General features: G+C 35.9%; 2 protein-coding genes across 2 annotated transcripts in view; one reads left to right on the forward strand and one right to left on the reverse strand.

Moving 5' to 3' along the window:
• Positions 1-6,313: 6,313 nt before the first annotated feature.
• On the reverse strand, positions 6,314-10,452 carry LOC126809557 (c-Myc-binding protein). Its single transcript, XM_056098968.1, has 5 exons — positions 10,326-10,452; positions 8,078-8,150; positions 7,555-7,603; positions 6,651-6,780; positions 6,314-6,459 (listed from the first exon to the last, which is right to left on the reverse strand). The coding sequence occupies exons 1-5, from the start codon at positions 10,338-10,340 to the stop codon at positions 6,421-6,423; spliced, it is 306 nt and encodes a 101-aa protein (XP_055954943.1). The 5' UTR covers positions 10,341-10,452; the 3' UTR covers positions 6,314-6,420.
• Positions 10,453-11,907: 1,455 nt separating this feature from the next.
• LOC126810975 (serine-protein kinase ATM) overlaps positions 11,908-19,999 on the forward strand; it is a 50,727-nt gene continuing 42,635 nt past the window's right edge. The window contains exons 1-13 of the mRNA XM_050536428.2: positions 11,908-12,093; positions 13,192-13,347; positions 13,808-13,933; positions 14,458-14,602; positions 15,306-15,470; positions 16,152-16,317; positions 16,600-16,762; positions 17,384-17,488; positions 17,874-17,950; positions 18,071-18,128; positions 18,421-18,578; positions 19,007-19,114; positions 19,429-19,563. Of these exons, the coding sequence (XP_050392385.1) occupies positions 13,279-13,347; positions 13,808-13,933; positions 14,458-14,602; positions 15,306-15,470; positions 16,152-16,317; positions 16,600-16,762; positions 17,384-17,488; positions 17,874-17,950; positions 18,071-18,128; positions 18,421-18,578; positions 19,007-19,114; positions 19,429-19,563 (1,475 nt within the window). The 5' untranslated portion in view covers positions 11,908-12,093; positions 13,192-13,278. The remainder of the gene's footprint in view (positions 12,094-13,191; positions 13,348-13,807; positions 13,934-14,457; positions 14,603-15,305; positions 15,471-16,151; positions 16,318-16,599; positions 16,763-17,383; positions 17,489-17,873; positions 17,951-18,070; positions 18,129-18,420; positions 18,579-19,006; positions 19,115-19,428; positions 19,564-19,999) is intronic.

Below are 19,999 nucleotides of genomic sequence, written 5' to 3' on the forward strand. Positions count from 1 at the left end.
TTATCCTAAATTTCTTTAAAGGGGTGGCGGAAGGAAGTTCGTATTTGCCAGATCAAAAACATTCATTGGTAGTCCGGCAGAACTATGGCTGAACCTGGAAATTGTATACAAAGTTTTTTTACGATTGATTTTAGTAGTCTAGGGTGTCCTCGTTCAGAATCTGTCGGGTGAACCTGGGTCACCCTTGTGCGTTTCGAGGAATTCAAGATGGCGTCCAAGACGGTCGCCGTTTCAAATAATCCCCTATAACTCCCAAAGTATTTAGTCTAGGATGATAATTGTGATGTCTAACATAAAGGAGCTAAATCGCTAACATTTGGGACCTAGAAATTGACAAAAGTGGGTCGCAACGCATATAATACTGTAATATGAATGTATATAAACTGATTTACATTCAATGGTTTCCGTTTTTACTCCAATTTCAAATCAGTTATTCCAGTCTACATACGCCGTTTGATTCGGTGCAATGTGTCTGGCCTCGTCCCTCGAGTCTCTTGATACAACTGGGACTGAAGCGCATCATGGTACACGATTCGTGTACCAATGGTAAAATGTTTATTTTGTCTTAAATATTGGATATCAAAAGCCCATCCTTTTCTGGAATACACTGGAATCATTTATTATGTTGTGGGGAGATTGGATGATAGTAAAATCCAAATGTCTTGATAGAGGCGTTTGGGGCGATTATTTCACCAAACCAAACTATATAAGAGACAGGGGAATCACATGGCTAAGTGGGTAAGACGATGGCTCGCTAGCCTGGAGGTCGGGTGTTTGATCCCTGCATTGGCCGAAAAAGTTCATCCAGATTTTCCGACGTGGTTTCTCCCCTTGTCAGTGATGCAGGATGGAGGGCCTGACAAGGACAGCTGTCTAGTCGTTCGGATGGGACGAAAAACCGAGGTCCTGTGTACACATTGGCGTAAAAGATCACTTGGCAGTTGGAATTCGATATAAGAGTAGGCCGTAGCGCCGCTACCCGGGCAAAATTTCCATCATTAGCCCAGTTTAGGAGCAGAACAGTAGGACGTTAAACTTCATTTCATTTCATTTCATTTCATTTCATGTCACTCTTGCATCCACATCTGATGAGCCACATGATACACCAGTTGTAATGTTCTCAATTTAGTGTCCTTAACCGAGCAATACAGTTTCGGCGGATTACGATCTTCCAGTGAACGCCGCACAATAGCATGGTGATGACATCTTTTTACGTTCCCTGCAAATGCATCATTGGTTGGAGCAAGACTAATTGGTTTAGGTGGGGATGGTGATGATATATTTCCAGTTTTGAATGCCTATACCCTCCAGCGTGTTTCAGGCATCGATTTGACGAGCTCTGTCCATAACAAGGTGACAAGAATCGCGTTACAATGGAATCGCCAATCAAAGAAAGAACAACCGATGACATTGGTCAAACTACGGAGAAACACATGACAATTATGATTGAAACCCCGCTAGCCAATACTCTTACTGGATATGACACGGTTACATGCTGCTAGGTCGAGGGGAAAGAACAACTTTGGAAGTGGTGAGAGCTTGGTTGTATTCTCTCTCACTCGTCGGAGTAGTAGACTCTCCAATATAATCAGGGCTTACACGGACCCCGGTATTTATGTCAGCTTGTTATGGACGGAGTTCCAGCAAATAATAATAATAATAATTGATTTATATCGCGCCAGCAATTCAACTTGGCGAGCTGCTCGGTTCCCGATTTTACTACACCTGTATATAGGAGGCAGGCTTATACAGCAATTCTCTCTCCCTTTTGGGATCCACGGCGACTCAGTGAGAAAGACGTTGGCTCGCTTGCCTGTAGTTTCCGTGTTCGACCAATCACCGAGATGAGAAACTAGAATCAGCCACATCAAAAACGTATATTTTGACACCAAATATGATCATTTTGTAAAATTCGAATTTTCACGCCATCTTGAATTATTATCCAGTTATGACCAATCACCAAAATTTGTATGGAAACGGATTCAGCAACCATGAAGACGCATATTTTGATAATAAACTCAGTCATAATATTATTATGATGCTTCGGTAAAAATTGGCGGCTATTTTTGATTCTGACAAATTTGGACACAGATTTAGAGCAATGCCATGGTCATTTTTTGGTGCCTGTAGTGAAAAGCTTTCAGTCCAACAAAAATCTGGGGAAAAGCTGGAGCCGGGCCAAGAGACCAGAATTAACATTGAAGTCAATGACAATGGGGAAATTAATGGTCGTCTGCCTACTTTTTGTAGTAGGGTTCTGTTAAATATCTCCCTTGCCATTAATATGAATTATAAAAACTGTTTGACTCATTCTCCCTAAACGCTGCATATGCCACTGGAATACATCACCATTTTTTGTTACAACTACTGATTCTGCACATAGATTACAAATCGCAAACCAGCATTCATTTACTTTTATATACTATTCAAAAAAAGTAGGGGATATTTGGTTTTTAAGTGTTATTAAAGTCACCTAATGAAACTGACGAAGAAACAAATGACAAAATGAAATGAAGTTCACATTCATCGATTTATTCCAAATGATCGTTAGACTAAGTAAGGCACAGACTGACCATTATAAGGGTAAAATGATACCCGGGGTCAAACAGCAAAGTTACCACAGCATCACAACCAAGTCAGTAACGGGTAAATCCTCCTCTGTTTGCCAAACAAGCATTGATCCGACGTGGCATACTCCTAATGAGACGTCTAAGGTCATTTTGGTCCAGATTGTCCCATTCCTGTTGCAACGCAGCAGCAAGTTCTTGGACATTGGCAGGACGTTGTTGACGTTGACGTAACCTCTGTCCAAGCATGTCCCAGACATGCTCGATGGGGGAGAGGTCGGGACTCAGTGCTGGCCAAGGTAATGTGGTGATGTTCTGTTGTTGGAGGTAACCTGTAACGATCCTGGCTCTGTGACATCTTGCGTTGTCATCCTGGAAGATGAAACGGCGGCCATGACGTCGTGCGAACGGCACAACATGGACTGCAAAGATGTTGTCCCGGTAGTACTGGCCTGTAGCACGCCCTGCAACAACATGTAAAGCCGTACTTCCAGCAACAGTGATGCCTCCCCACACCATAACAGAACCACCCCCAAATCGATCATGTCTGATGACGTTAACGTCTTGGAAGCGCTCGTTTCGACGACGCCACACCCTCCTACGTCTGTCCAAAAAATCAACAGTGAACCTTGACTCATCTGAAAACATCACATTGCTCCAGCGTCGATTATCCCAGTGTTGACGATCCCTACACCAACGACGTCTTGCCTGAATGTGATGATCTCTCGAACAAGGGATCACGCGAGGACGTCGGGCGCGAATGTGACCCCTATGCAGTCGATTCCGAATCGTCTGGCCACTCACTCTCACACCAGTGTCTGTTTGAACACGAGCGCTGATCTGATTTGCTGTGATGACACGATTTCTCAAGGCCAAGGTACGGATAAATCGATCCTGGGCTTGAGTTGTCGCCCTTGGTCGACCTGAGCGTGGTCTGTCCTGTACAGATTGTGTATCACGGTATCTGGACCATAGCCTGCTTATGACAGACTGAGAAACATTCATCGTCCGCGCCACAACCGCCTGTGTTGTGCCGATCTGTAGCATGCCAAGGGCACGTAACCTTTCATTTTGGGTAAGCCGACGCATATCAAAATATGTTTTCTGGTCACTAAAACAATTAAACTGATGTTTCCACCCTGGAATTCAATGCCACAATGACTGTAACATTCAAAGTCAGAGTCGTGCAAATCTTGGGTTGGACCCCCATGATGATCCCAAGCATCACCTGCATTCCATGCGGTAGCTATTGGTGCGTTTGGGCGTCACATGTAACTGGAAATGTGTCTTCTGTTAGGTTCTATAGTGACTTTTTTCGTAGTCATTTGCATATTTTAGTATTATGCCCCCAAAATCAAATATCCCCTACTTTTTTTGAATAGTATATTTACTTCACATAAAATTTCCTTGAATCAATACCCAACATAAAATCTGGCAAAACCAAAAAAGAAAAAAAAATCACACAGTTGTTTTTATAAAAACTGAATTGTAAAGACATTTTAATAGGTTGGATGGGGAGAAACTACACATTGATAATTATTGAGCAAGGTTTTACATAGACTCTGCCCGTTCCCAAAATACATATATTTTGAATAAAATATGGACCTAAATTGTTTTTTTCTTTTTATAACAATACAAGTTATAAAGGTGGAGAATGCATCCTTTCAATTTAATTTAATCAAAGGAGCTTGACAACACCTTTAATCAATTGTTTTGCAGATTTTTGAATATCAACAAAAATGTCAAAAACTTTACTTCCCTGTATAAAGGGTTGGGGTCAACTGATATTGAATCTGGTCTATTTACTATCTTAAAGTTATTAATTTCCTTCTTGGTATTTCCTCTATGTTATTTGTTCCGACAACATAAATTGTGCAGTAACAGATAGTAAAAAGAACAGCTGGGAAATGATAAGCAAGCTTGAACTTGGTTCGATTCACAGATATGAAAACAGTTTATGTGTTTTTTTATGTCTCTAATTTCCCCCACTAGGTTTATCCACTACAGCCCTCTCCTAAATCCACAATTACCCAACTCGGTATATTTTATTTGGTTGGGTAGGCCAGTTTATCATTTCATCAAAATAAACATTTGTACAAACCAGCGGTTGCCAGGCAAGATACGCCCACATTTTGCAAGAGATGGGTAGAGAACGCTAAAAACAAAGGAGACTTTTCGTACAATCGGGAGCCATATCCAGAAAGTTATGGTCTGAAATGCGCAAATGTCGAAAGAGACTGGGATCTTTGGGATATAAAGATATATATTTTAAGTTTAATCAAAATCGGATAAAAATTGTGATCTCTAGAGAGTGCACAACCTTCGCATATTAGGCTACATATTTTTACACAATTTGCGTACAAAAAGTGGAATGGTGATATATTTAAACGGTTTTTAAAAACGAATAAAAATTGTGACCTCCAGAGAATCCACAAGCTAAAAAAACACGATGGATTTTTAGAACAATCCGGGGGCATAATCCAGGAAGTTATGGTCTGATGTGCGCAAATATCGAAAGGAACCAAGATTTTTGGGTTATAATCATAGATTTCAAGTTTCATAAAATCAAGTCAAAATTGTGACTTCTAGAGGGTCCACAATCTTAGTATTACATACTTTTACACTATTTGTTTACAAGGTGCTTTAATTTTGTCCGGCATTTTCAAGAAATTTGAACTGTACTGACATTATGGTGTAACGGTGATACATTCGAGCGTTTTTTTTTTAAATCGGATAAAAATTGTGACCGCAGTGGAACCACAAGCTAAAAACACGATTTTTCGTACAATCAGGGGCCATAATTCAGGAAGTTACGTTCAGATATGTGCGAATATCGACAGGAACCAAGGTCTTTGGGTTATAAACATGCATTTCAAGTTTTATCAAAATCGGATGAAAATTGTGATCTTTGTAGGGTCCACAACCTTGTTGTACTACATTTTTTACCGTAATTTCCGTACGAGGGGCGGCCATTTTTGGTTCAATATCACGAAATTTGAATTCAACCTACATTCTGGTGTAACTGGTGATATATTTAAACGGTTTTTAAAATCGGATAAAAATTATTACCTAGAGGAGCAACAAGCTAAAAACGCGATTTTTCGTACAATCAAGGGCCATAATTCAGGAAGTTACGACCCGAAATGCGCGAATATCGAAAGAAACCAAGATCTTTGGGTTATAAACATCTATGTTAGTTTCATCAAAATCGGATCAAAATCGTGCCGTTTAGAGGGTCCACAACACTGATATACCATATTTTTTTAACACTATTTCCGTACGAGGGACGGCCATTTCGTCCGGCAGTTTTGGTTCGATTTTCACGAAATTCGAACTCAACCGATATTATGGTTTAACGGTGATATATTCGAACGTTATTTTTAAATCAGATAATAATTGTGACCTCTATAGGGGTTACAAGCTACCCTCTACGGTCCGACATGCGCGAATTTTGAAAGGAACCAAGACCTTTGGGAGATGAAAATTGTGACCTCTTAGAGTGTCCACAAGCTAAAAACATGATTTTTCGTACAATCTGGGGCATAATCCATGAAGTTATGGTCCGATACGTGCCAATATCGAAAGGAACCGATATCTTTGGGAGATAGACCTATATTTCAAGTTTCGTCAAAATCGGATAAAAATTGTGACCTGCAGTGTCCACAAACAAATTGTAGACGGACGGACAAGGGTGCAGGTATAATATGTCCACATGAAAATGTTGGCATATAAAAACAACTGAGATCCTAGTTTTATGACATAAATTTTACTTTACACAATAACATATAAATTAGTTTTTTAAGTATGTATATGAATGTACATATTATGAAATATTATGACAATGAGTGTTGTATCACTCAGGGGTCTCCTGATCTGGTTCATACTGCTGTACCTAAAATGAAAAGATATAATAAGAGATATAAATACAGCATTTGTGGCAAAATTCATTCCTTATTTCCTTATGTGTATATAATGATAATTATTATTTTTCAGTATGGAATTATTGGGACAATTATATCTTTTTCTTCTAAACAATATTATTTCAAGGAGTTTAAAAAAAAAATATCAGTAACTTTAACTTACTTTGGCTTTTAAATCATTTACTTCTTCTTGTAACTGTTCATTTTTTTGTCGTAATTCTGTAACTTCTAGTTTCAGTGCTTCAACATCTGCCGTTTCTGGACTTGTGGCTCCTAAATGTTGGCGCAGAAAACTTTTCTAGTTAAGGAAAAGTTTGGTGTATGCAAATAAACTTTTAAAGAATGAAATAAAAAATAAACTATAAACTATGTGTGCCTTAGACTGAATTCGGTAACATATTAGCATAAAACTTCAAACATCTAAAGAGAGAGGGAGAGAAATGGGGTTTAACGTCCACTCGACACAAACTAGGTCATTTCGGGACTAACATATGGTTTAATTTTATTTATATAATTCGCTTGCGCGTAGGGGTCTTTAGCAGTGGTAGGAAACCGGAGGACCTGGAGAAAACCCACGAGGTTGGACAGGCGACCCTACTTCTTGCCACGTACAACCGGGGATTCGAAACCACGCCAGTCGACTCAATGACAGACTTTATGATACAGCGCGCGCACGCTAACCATTCAGCCATCCAACCCCCCTCAAACATCTAAAGAGGGTGTAGGCCTATATTAGAGGAACTAAGTATACCTATGATAAAATGTGTGATAGTCACCGAGAAAGGATTTGCAAAAATAATACATTTTGCTTTGAAAGAAATGTTACAAATAAAACTATACAAGTTACATGTACATGTATCTCAGATTATGTAACATTGTCATTTCAATCATCTAAGGGGTGTAATGGAGCAGTTGTGTGAGATGGTTGTGGAGCAGTGAGGGGAGGATGGGTAATGTATTCAGACTACCGCTACATTGATGACCATATAGAGATTATTACATGTTACTAATATTACTCAAATAAAGATACGTCACATATTGTTGAGTTTAATTTGACAAAAGGATACTCTAGAGCATTGTTTGGTTTTTCTGGTTCTTCATATAGTCCCACTAAAACTGAAACAAGATAAAAAACACTGCAAATGGTTCTTTTATGTACATCCAAAGGACTTCATACTAACAACAGGATCAAACCCGGACCTCCTGTTTAGTGAGCCAGCACCTTACTCACTGAGCCAACATGGCTCCTTCCTTTGATGTAATGAAACTAAACCAAGTTTTATCACTCTCAAACAACTGGAATCAAAGCTATTGTGTTCCTGTCTCAACTAATCTCAGTATCACACAGCAGGACATATTCATTATAAAACTCAGTCAAGTTTGGACATTTTGCATCAATTAGAATCCAAAGGTATCATTTTCCAAAGCCTCAAAAAATCAAGGTGCTTATCTCTGCATAGCCAAAGCAGAAAAGGATCATCATTGAAGCAAGTCAAGTCATTCACTTAGTGAACATCTGAATTTCAATTTACATCCCAAATTAGAAGAGTTGTTGTGTTCTAATAGTCCCCAATTAACTAATACAATTACCTTTGGTTAAAACATCCAAAACTCCAGCCTTTTCTAAATATTTTCTATATTCTTCTCGTTTAGAATCAGCTGCCTGAAAGGGGATTCAATTTTCACAGTATAATGGCTATAGCAGATTCAGAAATATCAAGTCTGTATTTTGTCCTTTATTTTAACCACTAATACATCATAATAAATGAACGCTGTTCGAAAGCTGGTTAGTTTGCCTTTTCAACAAACTGTACTCTTCCAAAAAAGTAGGGGATATTCAGAAACAATACAAAACTGCGGGAAATGCACTGATGTTTTTATTTGAGGTAACTAGTGTATGTTAATAACAGGCCACTTGCCTACACATGACATAAACAGTTCATAAGGGTGGTTTATCTGATGGCCCCATTTTATTCACAAAGAGATACACTGTCAAAAGTGAAAATGGACGTTTTTGATTTTTGTCTTAATAATGAGTAATTGCTCGACCAATTCTCAGACATTCAGCAATCAGTTGTGGCATGCTCCTAATCAACCGTCCAATCAGGATTTGGGGCAATCTGACCCACTCCTCTTGCAGTGCAATCACAGACAATTCTTGCAGTATTGTCGGTTGACGTTGACGAACACGTCTCCCAATCAAATTAAACGTAACACACTAAAACAAAGTTACGCTAAACAGTAAATCTTATCCAAGAACCGATAGGAAAGCAAACATGGATAGGATAAACCAGCACGTGGCAGTTTTCATCAACCCTTCCTTGAAGTGTCAAATTTGACAATGAACCCCTCCCATATGTATGGCGCTAATGCGTGTCGCATGTGCAGCTCAGTGGTTCGGTTGAGGCGACAAGTTCTTCATCTGTGAACATAGGCTACTCTCAAAGCATGTCAAGTGTCCATGCCTCTTTATCATATCACAACCTGCATAGGTATTTGCATTTCAATATCCACTCCTTTTTTTTGAAGAGTATATCCCTGAGAACTATGATTCATCTATTCAAAGACAAAGATGTACCCAAAAGAATATATCTACTATGTATTGACAATCTGGGAGTCTTTGACACAAATTCCAACATATGTAGAAAAATCTGGGACAAGCTTATGTTAGAAAAGTAATTAATTTATCTTTTGATCAAAGTTTTTAACCTTATTTATAATATAAGGTGTTTTTCGGTTAAGAATCTTTGAATATTCTCAAAAACTCAGGTTAGTAAAATTAACTGAAAAAGTGGCCTTAACCATCCAAGTATTCCCTGGTGACCAGCCCTCAAAATAACAATAAAAGAGGTCACGGAAAGAGTCAGACCTTTCGGACCATGATGCAGTAGCCAACAGGTGTTATGTCAAAAAAATAAGCGGTTTCTATCTCTTTGCTGAGAAACTGACATGCATAGTTTTTTTTGCAATAGAACAATTGGATTATTTTGATTTTAACCAGGTGGCAAATAAAAATTTGCATTGTTCTAGGAGGATATATCTAACATCTGGCTTAATATTTCAATCTTATTACCTATAATAGAAAGGTAATTTCAGAATCTGGACAAAAGATTTTCTGGCAGCATAAAAATCAAGTCCTAACCACTTAACTGGGAAATGCATGTAATCATTAACACATTGGCAGTGGACTGACTCTGCATCGAACGGCTGGATATTTACCGGTAGGGTTTTCATCAATCTGCTGTGCAACAGTTTGCGATCAGTGGTATTTAGTTAGACATAGAGAATTGGGGTGGGGAGCATGAGGACCGCTGAAAATTTAGAAATTTCAGGGCGTCAGTGATGTAGCGTATATCTGGACCCGAACATAACATTTCCCCATTTCTCCAACCAACAAAAAGCTCAAATAAATATTCACTTTACAACTTTACATAGAAACCAAATTGATAAGTGAAATATTTACATTCTCATAATACACTTCATATAGGGCCTACACTCCTACAGATATTTTAGGAGGGGGGTGGGGGGCCTACATGCTACATCCATCACTATTTTCGATATCCGCCAGGTAGAGGCGGACGATAACCTCCTTACTCGGTCAATGCTAATGTGAGGTACTTATTTAAGTTCAGTCTTCGTTAATGGTATTTTTGTAGTGAACGAACGTGTCCTGTCAGTGAGTCACCTAAATCACAACCAGGCAAAATTAAAATAAATTATATTTCAATAAATGTCAACACAGCACAATGATAACTCAATGTTAACGTCCGAACAACTGATACTAAATAGTCTATAATGAGTCAAACATTTTAAATAATATGTTGCTTTTTTTTCTCACCCTGTATGCTGTCATTTTGCTATTTTTATGTTTCCTCTTCGTCTTTCCTTCACAACTTCTACCTTCCTAATAAACGCTAACAGGTTGCTACAGTTATCTGCGCATGCGTTATTATGCAAAGTTTAGGTAGTCTGCATTAACCAGGTACAGTTAGCCGTATTTATCTCAAAAGAAACCTTGGCAACGCGAAGATCTCTCTAGCAACAGAGCAGATTAAATACTGCAAGTTGCACGTGAAAACTTGTAAATATAATGAGAGTTGTATTTTTAGCAGTTTTAAAATTCAGCTATTGTTATACACAACAACGTGTATATTTATAAACAATTCGCGAGCGGCGGGTTTGTCTATATTATTATTATTTTTTTAAATTTAAAACTAAAAAAAGGGGATGGCATATCGAGGGGCACGTGTACGTGCGATGCACAGTGATAATTACCGGTGCTTCAATTGCGAATTTCAGAAATCATATTTGAGACTCGTTTAGATGCCAATAATGTTACTGATCAGTGCTAATGATAAAGCCAACTCAATTTTTCGTCATCTCTAGGTCACGAGATGTACATGTAAACAGGGCTAGCGCTAATCCCAAATACTAACCCTAACCCGCTGAGCCTAGCCCCAATGCTTACCCTAACCCCATCCTACAATCTCGCCAACAATCACGTGCTAACCTTATTACATCTCAGCAACCTTGACCAAAAATTGAACTGGCCTTAACAAATAGTTTTAGCCCTTAAGGATCATAGTTACATACATACTCGAGCCCCCCAGGATTACGTACTTGTGTGGGCCTTGGTGCAATGACCTGACAGGTGGGTCTTCGGAAGAACAGCCCGGCACTGACAGGATGTGGTGGCGCGAGACGCCCTCGCGCGCAAATTTTCCTCTCACCTGCTCAACAATAAAGTTTTGCCTGTTAAAAATGTCCGTATTGTTATTAAACATAATATATAATTCAAATAATTGTTTTTTTCTTCTGTTTTCCTATGCATTTAACAGAATTTAGTGGTAAAAAAAATATGATTCTACTTGTTGGGGCGCCAAATAAGGTGTTTTTTCCCCCAGGCGTTCACTTGGAACCCTTTTAAAGGCTCAATACCACTCTTGTTGTAACTGAATATGTCACAATCTTTATTCTGGTCAACAAATTGTACTATTTTACAATATTCCAATTAATTGATGATACAAATTTCATCTTAACACACCTAATTTAAAAAATTGGAAAAATGATTTGAAAAGGCTGACGTAAAGCTTTTCAAATGTGACTTAAAAAATGGATTTTAAAATATTCTTGAACCCTCTGGACAAGTAAAATAGGATTTAATGGATAATTTACACAACAGGTAGGACACTAACACAGCTAGTACTTAGAATAAGGCTATTTTTTTATTTTTTGGAGCTGTCAAGCCAGCAAGAGTGTTATTGTCCCTTTAAAGTCACTGCGAGTAATACCTTTTACAAGATTTTATTTACTGCGAGCGTCTGGATAACTTTAATTAACCTAAAGTTTTTGTAAGGACTGGTTAATGGAGATGCGTCAAGGAAGATAACTCAGATAATCTTGGAATGGCTTGGTAAATTTTCATCAAAAGCGCCAAAATGTGAATGACAGTTCCAACCTTGAATTATGGAATTACTAGCAATGCATTTTGTGAATCAGTTTGTTTCACCTAGTTACTTCACCATGAATAGAGCTATATTGTTTTGTTTTCGTGGACGAAGTATGCATGTCAATGACAATATATAGCGCCATTCTCACTTACGTTGGTATGTAAATTGTATACCCGGATACCGGTACTCTCTCTCTCTCTCTCTTCTCTCTCTCTCTCTCTCTCCCATTTTGTTGAGCAGTATCACTGATTGATATAGTCACTATCCAAATAAATGTCTTTGATATATTATCTCATATTGGATATCATATTCAAATCCATGATTAAGAATCTCTTCAAAAACGCCAATAAGTGCAACTCCACTTCCAGGGTGTAGATACATACACTTAATTGACTTATGCCAAATACAGATACAGACTAAAAAAAATTAAGCTTTAGCCAGGTGTCTGAGTGCTTTATTTGACATTTTTTCAGATGGTCAAGGATCCGTACAAAATAATTAATTTGACCAAAAAAGCACCCAAAATACACAGCCAATTCTAACCAACATTTGACAAAAAGTCTGCAAATGAACTTCAAACTTGGCACAAAATTTGATTTAGATTAGACTAATCAAATACCATTCAGTTGATCAATGCGCTTCTAAGATCTGCTTATGTAGTAGATAAACCAATACCTTGACGATAGATCCAGGCCAGAGATAATGTTGTGAGTCTAGATATTTTCACCCAAAGAGTAATTGGTGGGGGGGGGGAGGGAGCTTTGTCGTGTATTAAAGATCACTGGAAAAGCATCAATTTTTTTTTAAATAATGCAAGTAATTATGTCAACATATCCTTTCCAGAAGTATACCCCAAACCTGAATGTCAATATTACCTGCAAGTGGCTGCAACAGGTAAATTTCAACATTAGTAATTTCCGCCGTTCTCCATGGGTAGTCAGAACTTTCCATCAATAAGCAATCCGTGACATCATATTTAGTCCTTCTGCACATAGAAATATAGACTAGAATATGAGCAGAAGGACTAAAATGACGTCACAGATTGTTTATTTACGGAAAGTTACGACTACCCACAGAGAATGGCAGAAATTACTAATGTTCAAATTTACCTGTAAAATTGACATTCGGATTCGTGTTATACTTATGGAAAGGATATGTTGACATAATTACTTGCATTATTTAAAAAATTTATGAACCTTTTCCGGCACGGCCTTTAAGTAGCCTATTTATAGTTAATATTATTTCTATTTTCAGAATCAGAGTGAGCTTAAACTTCAGTCATACGTGTTAAATGAACAGTAGTAAATATATGAAATACAGGTATCCTGTTTAAAAAAGATTATGGATTATTTATCAGATATACATAGTTGTTGTCGTGCCTTAGATTCCGATAAAGTTACAGAAAGAAAGGTGATTTTGACAACATATGCTATAGTATTGTTTGTTCATCAATATGCTTTTAATAAAGAATTGGAAGTTACATCATTCATGATCTCATTAGAGCATTACTTACTAGTATTTTATGTATTGTGTGCTGTTACTGCTTGTGCATGATTTTGCTGACACATAGTATAGGATTCTATTTGAATTGAATGAGGACGAATTTAGAATTGAGGCAATGCTTATTTCCAGTTCTCTATTGACATATACATGATAATGTTGCATTAATTAAAGACTGATATACATATAATAGTAATCTCATGTACATTCTGAGTGACTTCGGCATATGTTATCATTCCTACAGTCGATAAATACAGTATCTACATTCCTACAGTCGATAAGTACAGTATCTACAATCAGAATGTAGAGGAATCATTAAGTCTTGGAATAAATTAATTTGGCAGAGTGTTTTTATGTTTTATATTTTCAGAAAAATGCAGAAAAGTTACAAAATTTACTTAATAAATCTTCAGTGATCCAAACATTAGATAAAAACTCTGATGATAGACACAGCAAATCATCTGGACGTCTGCTTACCTGGGATTGTATATTCAAGGTTAGCAAACAATTTTTCCATGCTGTTAGACAATGCATGTCCATACTTTTAGACAATGCATGAAACTGTTCTTTAAAACACAGTCAGATCCAAAATTGCAAGGATTTTATATACAAACACTAAAATCCAAATAAGATTTAGATCTTTTATTTATTTTTTTTTTTTTTAATGAAGTGTCAATTTAAAGGACGAAAATGAATATGTACCAGTAATAAACATTCAAAATAACCTTGAATAGCCAAAAGATATGTATCACTTGTAAATTGGATGGTTAAACATGTCTTAGATTTTGCATACAACATACTCTGAACATTCTCCATACATACTTAAATCGTATCTAATTGAAAAATATTAAGATCTCCAAAGCTCAAATGCCTCTTTATGTCTTTAGTTTTCATTAATAAGACCCAGTTTGAACATATCCTTGTTGAAGGTGAAAAAAACTTTGTCTCAAGCTCATTCCAAAGTTTTAATTTACTACCTCTGGATTGCCCTAATATCATGATTTCTTACAATTACTTTAGGCTGTGATTTTGTATGTGCGAATAGAAACAAGTAATTTACAGAAAGCAAAAGAGAAAATTTCTGCCATATCCCAACAAAATAGAGAGAAGAAAAAACAGGAGATTGGTGGACTGGTAAAATTTGTTGTGAGACTAGCTGATAAGCGTATGTACATTTGAATGTCTATGAAAAATAATAGATGTTTCTTTGATTTTTTCTATTTTGGTGACAGGTAACTGATGGGTAGGGTTGCCAAATGATTTAAGACTCTTGGGTCTCAAATCACAGGCTTGTATTATCTACATAAGCTTTGAGTTCGATCCCAAGATAATATTTGAAAAGGAATGTTGGTTGTCTAACCTTGTGGGTTTTCTCCAAGGCTAAATAGCGCAACATGTATGCCAATAAATGAAATGAAAATGCGATGAGATTGTTTTTCTCTTTTTGTTGATGGCATTTGTCCATGACCTATTTGATGTTTTAAGTTGAGGTTTATTGTATATAAAATGTGGATAATTATCTCTCTCAGGCATGTATTATCTCTGAATAGTATATTCAACATTATCTAATACTACCCTGTCAAATTAACATTATCAATTTGAAGACAAATTATAGAGTTCTCTGTTTGGAGGCAGTGTGATGTTACCGACCAATCACAGCTGGGTATTTTTTGATGGTTTAAATCACATTTCTCTCAAACCAAATAGAAATTTCTATTTAAAATTTGAAAGCCTTATAGAACTTCGGCTCCAGAAATGTTGGTATATTCTTAAAATATTTTGACTTGCATATAAAGCTACTGTTCTTATTTTTAAAACTTAGACATCAAGATAGGAAAACTTTATAGAACATTGATTTTCAATTTTAGGTGGCCCAAGGCTTCGTTCATCTAGTCTGTTATCAACTATTTTAGAAGTATTAAGAGATGACTTCATGTGTTCAGCATATGGATTAGATTTTAGTAATATTTTATTAAAGAATATTCTACCTGTTAGAAAATACTGGACCGAGCTTAAATCAGATAACTGGCATGGTAGGTTGCACTTTATATCATTGATCATTCATAACTTCTAAATTTATTATACAACACCACATGATAGTTTAATAATATTTAACACAACGATTTAATTTAGTCTGGATAAATGTGTCTTGTACTTCAGAAGATGTAACAAAGTGTATGGGGAAACTGTTTCTTCTGATAATTTTGAATGAAAATGGCTATGAGCTGTATGATTATTGTTTTAAAACCAGTGTGATAAACTTTAACATGTTTTATTATTGAGAGATGATTTAAAATTATGAGTGTAAAACAAAATGGCTACTAAATACCAACATTGATTATTGTTTTAAAACCAGTGATTTATATGAGTATAAAACGAAATGACTACAAACGATTTGATAATTATTGTTTTAAAACCAGTATTATTATTATAAAACAAAATGACTACTAAATGTATGATAATTTTTGTTCTAAAACCAGTGTTATATATGAGTATAAAACAAAATGATTACTGAAGGTATGATCATTTTTGTTTTTAAAACCAGTGTTATATATATATATCAGTATAAAACAAAATTACTACTAGCGATATAATAATTATTGTTTTAAATTATTGTTTTATTAAGGGGACTAGGGGAGATAATAATGGGAGTAAAAAAAAATGATCCCCTAATTACCAGAAATACAATACATTTTAGGCATGTTTGTTTACAGAATTGCTAATTCAGTATTGTAAGCTATTTGTTGATGAAGAATGTACGCTTGACAGAGTTGTCCAGTCCCGTTTGATATTTCTTTTATTATCTGGAGCATCAAAGCAATGTGATCTTCATCCACAAAAAATTATCAGATTTTTTACTGAGGTTTTTAGAAATGTCAGGTATGTGTTGTTTTTCAAGTAATCATATTTTCTGCATTTTTAAATGTTGATATTGAAGTTGCAATTCTCAAATATAAGGATGTCTGACTTTATAGAGAAATTGCATTCAACCTGTTAGTATCCTGAGACCACATTGGCTAAATTATGTCCCCATCAAAGTGAGATTTATCAGTCTTTTTGTCTAATTGAATGAATGAAATAGGGTTTAACATCCTACTTCTCTGAGTAATGAAGACGGGTGTTGTCAATATTTGTGAATTAATATATGATTTATTTTAACAGAAAAGAAAAGGCAAGCCGTGTATTGGAATATATATTATCATCTTTAAATGTATTTATAACAACTATAGCACCTTATTCACGACTACAAGTCTGTAAACTAGGAGAGAATATATTTATAAATATACTGTATTTGTGGAATAACAGACCTTCATCTAAAATGAAGGTAGGATATGCCTCTTTCGTCTACATGTACGTTTAATTGGCCAATCACCTGTGCTTGTTGTTAGCAGATAATCAAATCCAGAAGAATCTATCTGCACACATGCAAGAATCAAATCTCTTTAACAGACAATTGGTTAAACTGTACATTTACTTTCAGTAAATTTGGATTAGGATTCTTGACATCAGTTTGGGAGACAAACAAAGATATGATCAGTAGAACATGTAATACTTAGGATTTTATTTGTAGTATAGAAGAAATTACATGTGTACTGTTTAGCCCTGCAGATATATTAAAATTATAGATGTCATAAAGCCAAAAATGAATTCCTTACTGAAAGTTCAGTAAATGGATGAAAGATTCACTTGTACAGTGTATGCAAGAATGGATCTAATTAATAGAATTTGGGATAAAAGGAAGTATTCCTCCAAAATCCTGGATTACACATATATAAAGTCTTGTCAAGTTTGTTGTTTGTGGGTTGTTACATATGGATTATGGATATCAGATGTGAATATTCAAGAAAGCTGGTGTCAAATACAGATATTTATTATTAACTGTGAGTTTTTAAATATTTCAGAAAATTCATTTGAATAGTTTGATGTGTAAATCTTTATTTTATAGGACGAGATTGTAGCTTTTCTGAGATTACAATTACAAATACATCATCCAGGTGGTGCCAAAACAGTTCATAATGGTGCCTTCGCTTTAGACTGGGATCAATGGATGGTAAATTTAAATTTTATTATGATCTTATGTTTGAATATAATGTGGAATTGTGGAAGATGTATAGAAAATAAAATGAGTTGGCTACATGAATAGTTGATGCAATAGTCGAATCGACATGTAGTAATGGCTTAGAGAGAGAGGGGGAGAGAGAGAGAGAGGGGGAGAGAGAGAGACCTTTCACTCGCACTTGCGCTTAGGGGTCTTAGTATTTGACTTGACAGATTTTATGATCTAAAGCATACACCTTAGACTCTTCGGCCACCCAACCCCCAGTGGCCAGTAATGGCTTAATTAATTATACAATAAAACTAAACAGATTGGCTGTAATAGTGTAAAGAGATTACAATGACATGCAGATTATTGTATATAAACAAATGTATTTCAGAGCCATTTGAGAAAGCTTTATGAAGTTTTGTATAATGATTTGAAGGAAATGGGAGGACGTCATAGATTCTCTTCAAGGTATCTTGATTTTTAATGTTCAATTTTTTGACATCTTTATGTACATGTATCATATTTTATGTCAGATTTTCTTGGTTTAGGAGTAGAAACTGTTGATTTGATTGTATTGTTATATTACAGTAAAGAAGCTGCATTAAAACCCGAATATGCAGATTTAGCAGCTAATGTTTGTCACCAGGTATATAAACTCTTAATTACTAATTCAAGATTATTTCTAATTCTGCACCCAGGTCTAATTTCAAATAATAAAAGCATTCTCAACTTTTAGTATTTCCTAATTATTTCCTGATGCTATGAAGTTCGATATATTCCTTTGAATAATAATCATCCTAGTCCAAAGCAAAGTTATAAATTTGTAACTCCTTTAGTTTATTAAGAAAGAAAGCTAACTTATCCCAGGAAGATTTTCTGTTTGAAACTTCAAATTATAACAGTATGTATTACATTATTGTATTTATTGTTTATTATAGTTATTTGATCAAACTACACACAATATAGATGTAACACAGTTACCTTCTACTCATGATGAATCAGGATTACCTGCTAAAAAACGCAGACTTGAATCTGGTTGGTCAGCATTACGTGATATCATCTATAAACTCAGCAATACGATGCAGATTATACCATGGTTGGTTATTATTTTTACACACTTTTCTCTTTATACATATGCAATTTAATGATATTATCATGAATCTGCACGTCTGTCTACATGTATAGATTTATACTGGAGTCACAGTTGCTCAGTGAGTAATGCTCACTAACTAGGAGGTGCCAGGTTTCTATTTCTCTGGATTTTTCAACATGGTTTCCCTTTGTCAGTGGTGCAGGACGTAGGGCCTGACAAAGAACAGCCTTGTAGATTACAGTGTCTTAGTAAGTCCTGTATAAACATTGGTGTTTATGTAAAAGAACCCTTGGCAATGGCAAATGGAATTTGACGATGAGTAGGCAAAATTGCCCTCATAGTACACTGTAAGGGGTATGCCTGTCTTCATTAGCCGGACGTTTGCAAAAAATGTAGGAAATTAATTAAATTTTCTTTGTATATTTATATAGGTTACAGTTATTAAGTCGTCTAGTAGAGAAATATCCTGGCTGTATACCTGAAGACGAATTACTACCACTTTTATCCTGTCTTACACAAATCATGGAAGATGGCAAAAAGTGAGTAAATTCTTGGTAATTATTAATAGTTTATTTAATACATAGATATTATTAGGTGTACAATTCAGAAACAATTCTCTGGTAAAACTCATCAATAATAATTAATTGGTGACAAGCATTGGCTGTGACCAATAGAAATAGTTGTATAGTCATCATCAGCGCCTGGGACTCAGACTTACTGTCGATGTAAATGCTACTTTTTCACCTGTTGTATCTAATTGGGGTATGACTTGGAAATGTAACAGACAGGAGTGGAGATACACAATATGTCATGATATATTATGATAAATATTCTTGACTTTGATATATTTTAGAAATGAAATATTAAAACATCTGATAATTTGTGTAAAGAAGTTTGTTGATGGCTATCCACTGTTGGGTTATATACATACTAGTATACTAAATGAATGTAGAAAATACTGGCAGAAAATTTGGGCTTCTACGTTAAGGTAATTTTTATTTTGTAACTCCCTCACTCATTACAACGATTTATAGAAGTTAAACGAGTGGGGTTTGATGTCTCTTTAACCAAATATTTCTGTCATATTGAGATGCGGGAGAAATTTGCCTGGGCGGCACTGTGTCCACCTACCGTAGACTTTGTTGATTTCCATCTGTCAAGTGGTCTTCTACATACATGCAAATGGGTACATAGTTGGACCAGTTTTTTTTATCCCAGTCGAGCACCTAGGTACACTTTCCATGTCGCCGAAGGCCAGACATGGAAAATCCTGATGGCTTTTCTTGACCCAGGTTGGGAATCAAACCCTACAGGTATTGATGTAAAGCAAGATCTGTCCCTCCACTGTCACTCAACACATACATGTCATTGAGTCAAGCTGTGTCATTGAGTCAAGTGGTGTAGTTTCAATTCACTCCCCCACT

The sequence above is a fragment of the Patella vulgata genome, chromosome 2, assembly GCF_932274485.2.
Source record: "Patella vulgata chromosome 2, xgPatVulg1.2, whole genome shotgun sequence".
Classification (NCBI taxonomy): domain Eukaryota; kingdom Metazoa; phylum Mollusca; class Gastropoda; family Patellidae; genus Patella; species Patella vulgata.